The 11,466-nt window shown below is 52.4% G+C and overlaps 2 protein-coding genes across 2 annotated transcripts; both read left to right on the top strand.

Annotated features, from left to right (window-relative positions):
* Positions 1–25: 25 nt before the first annotated feature.
* On the top strand, positions 26–2,686 carry BO86DRAFT_125853 (uncharacterized protein). The gene is made up of 4 exons (XM_025666062.1): positions 26–1,274; positions 1,327–1,396; positions 1,451–2,042; positions 2,105–2,686. The coding sequence occupies exons 1-4, from the start codon at positions 308–310 to the stop codon at positions 2,384–2,386; spliced, it is 1,911 nt and encodes a 636-aa protein (XP_025526332.1). The 5' UTR covers positions 26–307; the 3' UTR covers positions 2,387–2,686.
* A 5,823-nt stretch (positions 2,687–8,509) lies between these two features.
* On the top strand, positions 8,510–9,797 carry BO86DRAFT_419963 (WSC domain-containing protein; the record flags this gene model as incomplete). Its single annotated transcript, XM_025675171.1, has 4 exons — positions 8,510–8,633; positions 8,683–9,041; positions 9,181–9,723; positions 9,780–9,797. The coding sequence occupies 4 exons, from the start codon at positions 8,510–8,512 to the stop codon at positions 9,795–9,797; spliced, it is 1,044 nt and encodes a 347-aa protein (XP_025526331.1).
* Between the last annotated feature and the right edge of the window lie 1,669 nt (positions 9,798–11,466).

The following is an 11,466-nucleotide window of genomic DNA, read 5'->3' as shown; positions in this document are numbered from 1 at the left end:
AGCCAGAAGAGTCACAGCCACAGCCACAGCTACTCCTCCTTCACTTCCACCAACGTATAATCCTCACCTACCATCATCCTCACCATAATACAATCGCATCGCCTAATGAAGCCAAACATAAACCCCCGAACCCCCGAACGCCAACAAACAGACGCACCCATTAGCTCGTCCCCGTTACCATCTCCCTGTCACACGCCGTGTAGATAGCTCCCCTCTACCTAATTGAATCAACGCTGCAATTCTAGTCAACTCTCTCATACACGAGAATCAAACCCCTCCCAGTACCCAAAGAATCAAATCTTCCACAATGCCACGAAGGTCCCACGCCCACGACGCCATCGAAGAGGATATCTACGGGCGCGAGCGCGATCCGTACTCCCGTCACAACAGAGGGCGAGATCGACGCCGGCACTTCAAAGAAGAGGAGGAGGAACTCCGGTACGACCGACGAGTACCGCCGCCGCCGCCGCCTCCACCACCATCAGCACCGCCGATGCCCGTGCCGGTCGAGAAGTTCGAACGGATGCGTCTGCGAGACGAGAGAGCCCGCGGCCCGGAGATGATGATCCCTGTGGCCCCGGCGCCGCCGGTTGCGCCGCAGCTCGTGAGGGAGAGGGAGAGGGAGGAGCTCAAGGTGATGAAACCTGTGCGCCGGCCGGTGCGAGAGGTTCTTGAACCGATAGAGAGGATGCGGGGGTTCGAGAGGGAGAGGGATCGGCGGGGGAGGCCGAGGTATCGCGGGGTTGATTTGGAGAAGGAGAGGTTCGTTCTGGAAGAAGAGGAAGAGGAAGCAAGTTCCTCCTCCGAATCGGAGAGCAGTAGTCTCGAGGAGAGTGATACGGAAGAGGAGGAAGATGATATGGTTATTGTGGGAAGGGACCGGAGGCCGAAACACGGCCACTTGTCACGAAGTGCAGATCTCAAGGAGCCTCCGAGGGGGATTCTTCGCAACCCAAATCTGGAGCAGGACGAGTTGCTGCTGAAGCGACACTACGAGCGGACACGCAGCAGCGAACCGGTCTACGCTACTGCTACACGGACGCGACACAAGCACCGCCATCACCGACACAGGGATCTCGAAGATGCGGACGGTGGGCTCGACGAGGAAGTGGACAAAGAGGAGGTCTTCCGCCGGAAGTATAGGGAGCGCAGACGCGCTGGAGATGTGGTTGAGGAGGAAGAGGAGATCCGACGGTCTTCGTCGGAGATGGAAAGGTCTCGACTACCGTCGCCGAAGAGATATCCTGCCTTCTCGGATAGGCATGTCTATGAGGGTATTGTGCTCTGGCTTCTTCAGCCTGGCTATTTGCGCTGACTTCGACTCAGATCATCGGAAGATTCATCGCCCCCGACTGTCTAATTCAGACCTTGTTTACGAGTCTGAGACCCACCGTCGGTCTGTCCACGCGTCGCTCTTCATCATTCGAGTATGCAACTAACGTTTGGGTAGTGAGAGGTCCAGAGGACGACTGGATAGGAATGAGATACCTATAATCCGACCCAAGAAAAGGGGCATTCACCCTCCACCGCATCCAGACCCTTACCGACGTTCGAAAGACGGCCTTCCTCTCGTTTCCCCAGAACCGAAGTTTGCTGAGCGCGAAAAGGAAGTGCTCACTGTGGTGCGCCGCGACGGCAGCCACGAGTCCCTCAAGGAAGAAGAATTCGTTGAAGAGGACTGTTATACGCCTCGAGGCTATCAGCCATTACCGAGGAAAAAGTCTTTCAAGGAAAAGGAACAAATCGAGATTGTCGGGCCAATCCCCCGAGCGAAACATGAGAGAGCTCCACCGGACACTGATGCGTTGCGATACCCTGATGGGGATCCAAAGCGTGGCTTTGGTGAGCCCCGACAGTCCGACGAGGACTTCAGCCGCCAGTTCGGTAGGATAGGAAGACGGTTTGTCGGTGTCAAGGATCATCGCGAGCGCCTCTGGACCGAGATCACGAGGGACTTGGTCGTGAAGGAAGCCCTTGAACGGGCGGGCTACGAGTATGAGGAGACGGAAACGTCGTACTTCATCTTTACCTACTTGGAGAAGGTGCGGACGAACTCCTGCGCTGCCGCGTCACTGTGAACCCCTAGCTGACTGCTTTCGCATAGGAGCAAGTGGATGCACTGATCGAGCATTCGGAAGACATTCGCCGCGCACGCCGCCGTCGGGTCCAGGAGATCCACCGCGAGCGAACCTCGTTGCCTCCTCCCACAGCTCCTGTGCCTCACCCGCCGCCACCGCCTGCATCAGCTACGGACAAGGCCGGCCCCCTACTGCTGGACAGCCCACCTCCACGCTTCCCTCGAGAGGACCGACGACGTACGGAGCGAGAGATGGTTGCAGAAGGAGGACGCTGGAGGCCACCGCCGCCTCGGGCGGAGCGATGGTGATAAATGTTTTGTTACAGAAGCAGCAGAAGCAGCACCTCAGTGAAAAGGCTGCTGCACATGTGTCCGAGATTGCATTGACACTCCAAGTGTGATACCCTGAATGAGTTTTGGTTTGCAGTTGGTGAGGACCAATGTGATCAGTTGGTTTTAAATCCCTTGGGAGCAGACCTCTATGCCTCTATGCTTGGGGCTATACACAGTTTATCAATCTACGCTCTCAGACATTACTTAGACGCAGCCGAATTGGACCGGTTTACTGTGGTGTGCACTGCACCAGGTCACTTATGCTATTTCACCACTTCAACCTCGACGTCTGCTTCACAGTCTAATGACCGGTAGACTCGGCGTCTGGCCCCTTTTTGCAATTGTTTCTTGAGCTTAGTTACAACGACTGGTTCAAGTATCAACTGTATGACTTGTCTTCCTCAATCTCGTATCATGTTACAGTGAACATCCGATGATAGGTCACAGGACGAATCGGCACCGGGCCTGAATACATAATTTTGTAGTACCCGACAACGAACGCGGAGCCTTCCATCTGACAGATCGAGCGGTGGCCTGTCAGGCCTGTCAGCTGGGATCCCGACCGACTTGACGTTTCAGTCTACTCTCGCGTGGACAGTCTTGCTCAGCTTTATTAGATTGAAAGGCTCGAATTCTGAGAGCAAGAGGGAATGACTGAAACAGAGAGGACGAGAAAGCGTTCCCAGCGTCGTCCCTCTCTGCTTTTTGCTGACAGAGTACGGAGTACTACACATCACATCAATGTGTCGAGAGCCCCAATTCTCCCTCAATTCGAAGCCTCTCTCAGATTGACCATCCCACATTACTAATCCACTCGTTCAACACCCAGTAACTTAATCCAGCCCTCGACAGCCCGTACATACATAGTATTTACAGATTCCCAAAATTAGGAGCAAAGCCCAGTAAGCCGGTGGATTAACTTACAAGCCACTAGAGCAAATTTAAAGTGTCCCACAAAGGGGGGGGGGGGTTAGAGGGGCCGATGAGAGACACTATCCGATGACTTTCTGTCTGTGGCTGCTATTTTTTGCCTTACGATCGTGGCAGGAGCCGAGCTCTTTGATCATGGGATTGTGGGATTAGTTGATGGGCATTATGATCATTTCCGTTCTATTTTGGTGATGTTGTCCATGCTGAGATGGAAACAGACACTGCGGTACTTGGAGAGTGGATTTGGATCCTTTGGTCCTTTGGCCCCGGGAGGAATTGATTTCTCTTCGGTTGAGTTGGGTACTGGTGAATGAAGTGTTGAGTGTTGCGTTGGATTAACTAATGGGTTCTTTGGTGTTGTTGTGGGGGATGTTCGACTGAATCGTAACTACGCCTTATGCCTTCTCTCTCCCTCTCTTCTTTCGCTTATACTCACTCGTAAGATTGAGGGATGAGAGTGATCGGCGTGTGAGGGACTGACTAATCCAATCCTTGTCCACTTTTCATTCCCCCCTCTCATCTCCCCCCCTTCAGCCACTTCTCAGCCGCCTCGCTGGCGGTGTTTCGGATTGGGAGCGTGGGTTACTCGGTCTGGGAGGGATCGTCTAACTGACTTCTGGGTGAGGTGAAGTGTGCCTGTATTGAGATTCTCGTACAGAAATACTATGTACTGTGTATGTAGGCAGATGACTGGCAGATCTTCGGACACTACAGTAAATCAACCATCGCCTCGCACCAGCCACATGTTGATGGATGGAGATGGTGCTATACCGAAGTCAATTAGGTTTTTCTTCTCTCTTGTCAGTGCCACTGTCATCCTCTTGGGGCGTGTTTCATCCGCGGGAGAGCCGTAGCTCCCGCACACTTCCTCCTGTCCCTCGTTCATTTCCTGTCTTGTTGGTTCTGTTGCCCTTCGGTTGCTTTGATGTTTGAGGATTTCGCCCGACGGCTGATACTGCGGGCAGTTAACTTAGTGCTGGTCGTCTGGTTCAGAAGCGAGGGCCATAACAACACAGGAGATCTGGAGATTTTCTGGAGACTTAAGGACGGACGGGATCTTGGAAGAGCACAGCTCCAGTATTGTCGTCATCAACTCTCTTGGCTCTGCGCCGGTGCATGTGCCCAGAAATGGGGTAGATTTGATAGCCCGCTATGGATTGGCTGACACGCAGCCCTGCACGAAGTCTACGTACGGTACAGAGTACTATGTAGATGGTGCGTACAGTAGTAGGGCGCACCGCCAGGGATATAGCTGCATGTGCACACAACAATGGGAAGTTAATGCACGGTGGGATCCTTTGGAAGCTCCGAGGGATGAACTGCCTCAGCCAGCCAGTCAGCCAGCCATCCCGTGCGTGCGTGCGAGTGTCTTGTGGTTTACATGGAGGACTGTGGAATATCATCGAGCATCGAAGTAGTTACTGTGTACTGTATGTACAGTAAAGTCTTGAGCCTCGAATGTCCCGGTCGGAAGTTGTCTTCTCCGTCACCATAGCCAACAAAATCCCCCACGTAATCATGATGCGCCCATATTGTTGTGCACCTAGCACCTGGTCTGGAGATTAGTTAGCCGAAGCTTGTCTGGCTGTCGTCTCCGCCGACGTGCTCCAATTGTACGCTGTGCCTGGGACTTGACACGAGGATAATCGAACCTTGGAATGCGTTGGACGGTGATTTCCTTGGGTGTGTCAACGGGACTGACCGGCTGCAAACCAACCCCCCCATCATCACCTCGCTCCACAGTCCACACCCATCCATGGGCACACACCCACGGTCGCTCGTTCGAGTCCTGGTTCGAGTCCTTCATGGATGCTTCCAGTGAGTTTACCAAGGCGTGGTTCTCCTCCTCATCTCCTCAAGGCACTGAAGATCTATCCGAGAGTCTAGATACTACTGGAGTTCTTTCCCGCCTGTTCCAGCCCCCTCGATCATCATCCCCAGCCCATAATATAATACCATCCTCATACATCATACGCGGACAGCTCACCTCTGGTCAGCTCCGATCCCTTCTAGACCAAGGTGTTCCGTCTTGTCTCGCCTGGGCTGCGACTCCACCGGCGCAGATTCTAAGACCAGCAGCTGTCCTGTGCGGTGGCGAGTGCTGCAGTAAGTGGTGCAGTGCAGCGCAAAGCAAATAACAATACCGTGGTCGTTACCTCTTTCTTTCCTGGGAAGGCCACCATCGGCCCGGGCGTTAGTCACCGTCTACTGGGACCACGGGAAGACCTTTGTGCGGTCAGCTTTCAGGCAACAACACTACACTGTTTGTTGACATTTTACTACTTTCCTCCAAGCTCTGTTCTTCCAACTGCACAACCTACTCGTACATCGATCCACCGGTCAGCCCTGAACTTCCCAAACAACGAGAGAAAGTCATCAATCCCGACCAAGCAAGCAGTCAAGTAGGCCGCGCAGTGCCTGACCAGCTCCCACCAATTGACAGCCCCGGATCTGCGTCCGTGGCCTGTTCTCAAACGCTGAATAACTTGGCTCGGGTACAAAAGTGGCCGACCCCGGCAGATCCATCGCCCTTCCACTTTCTCTCCTTACCATGCAATTTGTACTGTCCGTACGTACGTACTGTGTCCTCCGTACTTTACGTACTCCCCGCTGCCCTCCCCGCTGCCCGTCCGCCGTCTCTCGCCTAGCCTGTGTCAGACAGAGTGACGCAGGCAGGCAGAGAGAATAAATTCGCAAATGAAAATCTTCCCCAATAATACTGAAGTATTGTCGGGGTTCGGTAAGAAGGTCCAAAAGGAAAAAGGAAGGAGGAAAATTGGCACCGAGGATCGCGGCCGCCCCCATCGCCCTCTCCCACTCCCACTGCCAGGATGATGTTTCAGAACAAGGATCTATCGCACTTTGTCATGCAGCTAGTGACTGGATCTGTGCCGAATAAACATCGAGGTTTGCTTGGTGGGCTGCCGTGCTCGCTGCGACTTCAAACTTTGGGGGGTTGTCTGGCCGGACTGCGCCTCACCAGTTGTGTGATTGTTTGGATTGTCAGTATGGTGAAGTTATAGTTCAACGATCGAGCATTGCTACATTCCTTTGTTCAGATGCTGTTGCTGTTCTGTTGTTGTCGTCATTGACCTTTTCGGCCCCCCCTTTATCACCACTTGTGCCCCAGTTGCTGCCTTTCCTGCCTTTTCTTTTTTTTTTCCCCCCCTCCCTCCGTAGTAAGGTCCAATTGCGGTGGCGCCGTATCGTAAGCATCCTGCTGAGGACTCCTAGCAGATCGGAATTTGAATTCGGTCCACGTCTGGATGTAGGCCGATGGGTTCCAGACAGGTAAGGTACGAGGTATCCAAGGTGTCCACTGCACGGTACTGGGGGCGGGAGTCAGTGATTCCAGATACTTCTCTATCTTCGGCCTGAGTCTAATCTCGAGATCGCTCACTGTCAGTGTCAGTCAGTCAGTGAGTGATAATACTGATTCTATAGATGGGGATTGTTGTTTTTCATATCAAGGCGGAGATCAATCATTCCGTCCGTGGTAACCTAGCACCAACTCACGATATTAGTCTCAACTTAGCACTTAGCACTCCGTACTTCCGTGGTGTCTATGAATCGAGGAGATTGCCTTAATGCTTCGTACCAGCAAAGACGCGTATGGTCCCGACGGTTGGTGAAGCCACTAGGCCCGAATGTAGCCTGCAGGGCCCCACTCCCAAGCGGGTAAGCCGGATTTTTATTTTTATTCTTTCTGCCTCTTGTTATTTTTTTACCTATTCTTTTTTTGGTGTTGTGGTTTTTTCTTTTTTCCTTTCTCTGTTTTGCTTCTTATGGTCATCTTGCTATTCAGTATTCCCCATACTTCAAAGTACACGAGAATGTAAGTTATTGTATGCAGGCGATTCGACCAGAGACATCACCATGGAACTGTTTCTAATTGCCCTTTCGTGGTGTCAGTAGTGCTTGATTATCTACAAGTATCTAAAGTCCAGTCTATACTACGTACTATGTACATAACAACACCGATTCTAGCGTGATGACTGGCTGCTCAGGTGGAACATCGGGACTGAGCCGGATCTGGTCCCATCCTGGTTCTTACATGAGTACCACTAAGGCTCCGGTAAGACTAAGACTGAGACTAAGACTCAGACTAAGGACTAAGAACGAAGGACTAAGTCAGTGACTACGACGCCCGCCGCTTCTACTGTGCTGCTCCGCTTGCTGCTGCTGCTGCTGCTGCAGTACGGGTATCCGTACTGGACTAGTTCGTCTTCCTTACCCAGAGCAGTCAATCAAACCAACTCTCCCCATCTGTTTAGTTACTTACTCACAACTTGCTTTGCTTTCGTGCTTTTCTTGCTTTTCTCACTTTCTCTTACTCTTTCTCTCTCACTCTTTCCCTCTTGTTCTCTTGTTCTCTTTCTAGACTCTAAGTGAGCTAGTTCACCAACTAACACGATCGCTTCGTTTGTTCTCTGTTTCTTCCTTATCTGCGCTGTCTTTCCGGCTCCATACGATCGCTCTGTTCCTTGCCTAGCAAGCCATTCACTCCCACACGCCCCCCTCCCCTGCTCGGAGGTGACGATGCCGATAGCCTGCTAATCCTACCGGTGTCGCCTTGAATCCTGTACCTTCGATTCTTCCCCCCCTCCTCTCCCCTCAATTTCTGGCTTTGCGTCCTTTCGCTTGTAAGAACGCCCCCTTCAATTGCTCGCCAAGTTTCCACTGCCTCTCGTTGTCTCAATTTGACCCGGAGCCATCGTCTTATCAAATCCCTGGTAGGTATCAGTGCTCGATGTGGCCGCTGGAGTTGGTGGCTGATCGACATTAGCTACTTTTACCTTCAACCAAGCCCAAAAGGAACCTTTGGCGGGACACCGATCCGACCAGCAATTGTGGAAGCTCTAGGTCGTCCCCGATCTCGGCACGGGCCTTGCGCATAGCATTCTTCAATTTCGAGGAATCTGCCAACAATTTCTTCAGACCGACCGATCGGGTGATTGGAAGGTGTGGTGAATGCAACCTGTGATACCTTTTGGACCAGTCGACTCGAATAAGGAGGTCGCCGTCTATCCGTCTCGAAACCTTCACTCAGTCTGGTTATTCGCAGCAGCAGCAACAGCAGCCTCAAAGACGACCTCACGTACGATACTTCACCTGCATTCGAGAATCTGATTCCCAGCATCTCAACTGCTGGTGAGATCGTTGCCTGCCATGCGGGCTCACTTTGTGCTCCCGTCACTGCTCGGGGCGATCGCTTTACTCGCCTGGCCAGTGTCGGTCTCCTCATCCATCACCTACTGTTCGTCCGTGAACACGGGATCTTCCCAAGCCGCAAGTACGTCTTCGTTCATGGCAGCTTTCGGCTCGGTTCTGACCGTTTATAGATGAGAGTACGTTCCAGTCCAACGGTCTCTGCGAGGACCATTGCAGTTCCTATGCGTTCGGTATCCTGCAAGGCTACGACTGCTGGTGTTCGAACATTGCTCCGAATTCTGCAACCAACGTGAACAACTCGAAATGCAGCCAAGATTGTCCCGGATACCCGGATGATAGCTGTGGAAGCACTTCTAAAGGCCTGTATGCCTACGTCGAAGTCGTTGGTAACCAGCCTTCGGGCACCGCGACCGTCTCTTCAACATCAACCACATCAACTTCGGTCAGTAAATCTCTTGGCCGGTATCTTTGTGATCGCACTTGTGAAGGATGCGCATTACGGGGCTCGCTTGGAACCCAGTTCGATCAAGTGAAAATCGATAGGGACCTTATCGTACTCGGTCAAGCTGGCTCTTGATGAGATTGTTACGGCGCATCCTTGACGAGTCGCGATTCGAAGAGACATTCTATGTCAACAATACCACCGCACAGGCACTGACTTCTCTTAGACATCGTCGACGCAGTCGTCTTCTACGACATCAGCTGCCACTACAACTACTGGCCAGACTGTGTCGACCGAGACCAATGCCGGGGGTACGGTCAAGACGGTCACTCGTGCAGCATCACAGCCAACCGCGACGGCGTCCAGTACTGGCACGACGTCCAAGTCCACTAGCAGCTCGGGCATGAGCTCAGGAACGATTGCTGGTATTGTGGTGGGATCCATTGGAGGTGCCCTTGCAATCATTGCTCTGCTATTCGTTCTTTTCTTCGCAAAACGCAACCAGCGTGCGAGCAGCCCTGATCCAAGTGTACAGAACATCCTACTGGACGGAAGACAAAGCAAAGGCTCACAGATGAGTTTCATGAAGGGCATGTTTTCCGATAACCATAGTCATACGCTATCGGCCGGATCGTCGATCGCCGCTCACCGTTTGCCAACATTTACGGACAACCGCATGAAGACCGATACCGTTCTGTTTGCCAATGGTCGTCGTGACAGCGATGCATCGCTGCAAGACAACGAGGACTATTCTCGTCCTGTTCTACGGGTCAGTCATGTGCCTTGTTCGTGTCATGCTATGTCTCAGGCTAACGATAATCCCAGCTCACGAACCCGGACTAAATGAAGTCTTGAATACCGACCACTTCCGTCTCCTTGCGTTTGTTTCTATTGCATTTGCGCTCTCCTATGTCCATGTCAATTTTCGATTTGCGTGTTTCGGCGAAAACAGCGGTGTTATGATACCCATTTGTCACATAATCCTCTCGACATTTCACACACATTTTATTCGACTGCCTTGGGAGATGATGATGAGCTCGAGGGCGCGACAAACCCGACCCGACCCACTACACCAACCAACCACCCGGTTCCTCGCTATTTCTCCCCTTTTCCGCCGAACGAACCCCGCTTTTTCCCAGCCAGCTCACTTTTACTTGACCAGCCAGCCAACCAAGTCGGCCGACCGACCGACTGTACTGCACCCCCTCTTTCTCCTCGATCATCTACGCGTCATGTATTTTTGACCGATGACGCCATGAACCTCGATCGGAGAAAGGGGGATAGGGGGAGAGAGAGAGCCGAGAGGAGGATCACATCCCCAGCGACCAAACACAACCTCACACAAACAGGCATCCTTGTTGGGCCTGGGTCCGGAGGAAGACCTCACGGTCGCTTCAGCGTTGCAGTGCAGTGCAATGCATGCAGGCCTACCATCAATTGTCCGCTTTGATGTTGACAACCACAACCCCTTTCTCCCACCCCCTTTCTCCCACCCTCTACAACCTATCCTCACCATCTCAATGGTTGAAGTTCGTGTATATCGACACAGGACCTGTGCCACCAGCACAGGCTGCAGTACATACTCTAATAGATTAGCAGAGTCCTGTTTGCCTTTTTTTTTTTCCTTTACTCTCAAACTGTTCCATCGTTTCTTATCGTTTTCTGTCAGTGTCAAAAGCTAAGCTAAGCTGTACCTGAACCGTTGTTTTTCTTCCTGCGGCCCTCTGTGCACACCTTGAAAATTGCATTGTTCTGACGTTTGTTGATTGGCCGGTGGAAGCTGAGCTGCGCACTATGCACCATGCATCACTCCATGGACCTGTAATATCCCGCCACCATGTGATTACTTTAGCCTCGACGTATGGACCTGAGGTCGATTATTTGATATAGATCATCGTGAGATATACTGCCTGTGGTTGAAAACACCTGTTGAGCGGGTACATCCGTTCCACCAACCAACCCATCGATGAGCAAACCTTCCCCTTGATCATTGAGTAATTTCGAATTGAAACCATGACGACAGTTTATGATACTGTGTGCGGTTCCTGGAGTCCCTTCCAGCGGACCATTGCCACTGCACTGCACTCACTGGCCGGCTCTTTTCTCCATCGTCCCAGGCACGCGAGAATTTCCAAATGTCCACCTTTCCACCGCCCCCGCCCACTCCCCACTATAGACCAAAGTTTTTGAGATTGGTACGTGTACGGGGCCATCCTTCCAACTCAATCCTCGAGTACAAATGCATACTCATACAGGACATCAGAATCCCCCCCCCGGCACGAGACCGAGCTGGGAGAAAAGAAGCGGGTACCTGCATGGCATCTCGCTTTCTCCCTCGCCACCCACCCACCCCGATCGTTTCCTCACGATCGTTGTCAGTCAGGTTGTAGAAATGATGTCATGGGTGATGTGGATTGTGGATTGTGGATCGCTTTCCGGTGTTGTGTTGTGCGGATGGTTCATTAAGCATACGCATAGAGTTTGCTTCAGACGGTTGACCCAGGGTTTTGGG

This window comes from Aspergillus japonicus (genome assembly GCF_003184785.1).
Source record: "Aspergillus japonicus CBS 114.51 unplaced genomic scaffold BO86scaffold_34, whole genome shotgun sequence".
NCBI classification, from domain to species: Eukaryota; Fungi; Ascomycota; class Eurotiomycetes; order Eurotiales; family Aspergillaceae; genus Aspergillus; species Aspergillus japonicus.
The sequence above is the reverse complement of the archived record's forward strand: the minus strand, read 5'-3'. Positions and strand labels throughout refer to the sequence as shown.

What these genes read in the sequence shown, in the direction of transcription:
- BO86DRAFT_125853 (XM_025666062.1), top strand. Translation starts at nt 308, where the DNA reads ATGCCACGAAGGTCCCACGCCCACGACGCCATCGAAGAGGATATCTAC. An exon ending in GAGTCTGAGACCCACCGTCG is followed by an intron (nt 1,397 to 1,450) that starts GTCTGTCCACGC and finishes ACGTTTGGGTAG; the next exon opens with TGAGAGGTCCAGAGGACGAC. An exon ending in TCTTTACCTACTTGGAGAAG is followed by an intron (nt 2,043 to 2,104) that starts GTGCGGACGAAC and finishes GCTTTCGCATAG; the next exon opens with GAGCAAGTGGATGCACTGAT.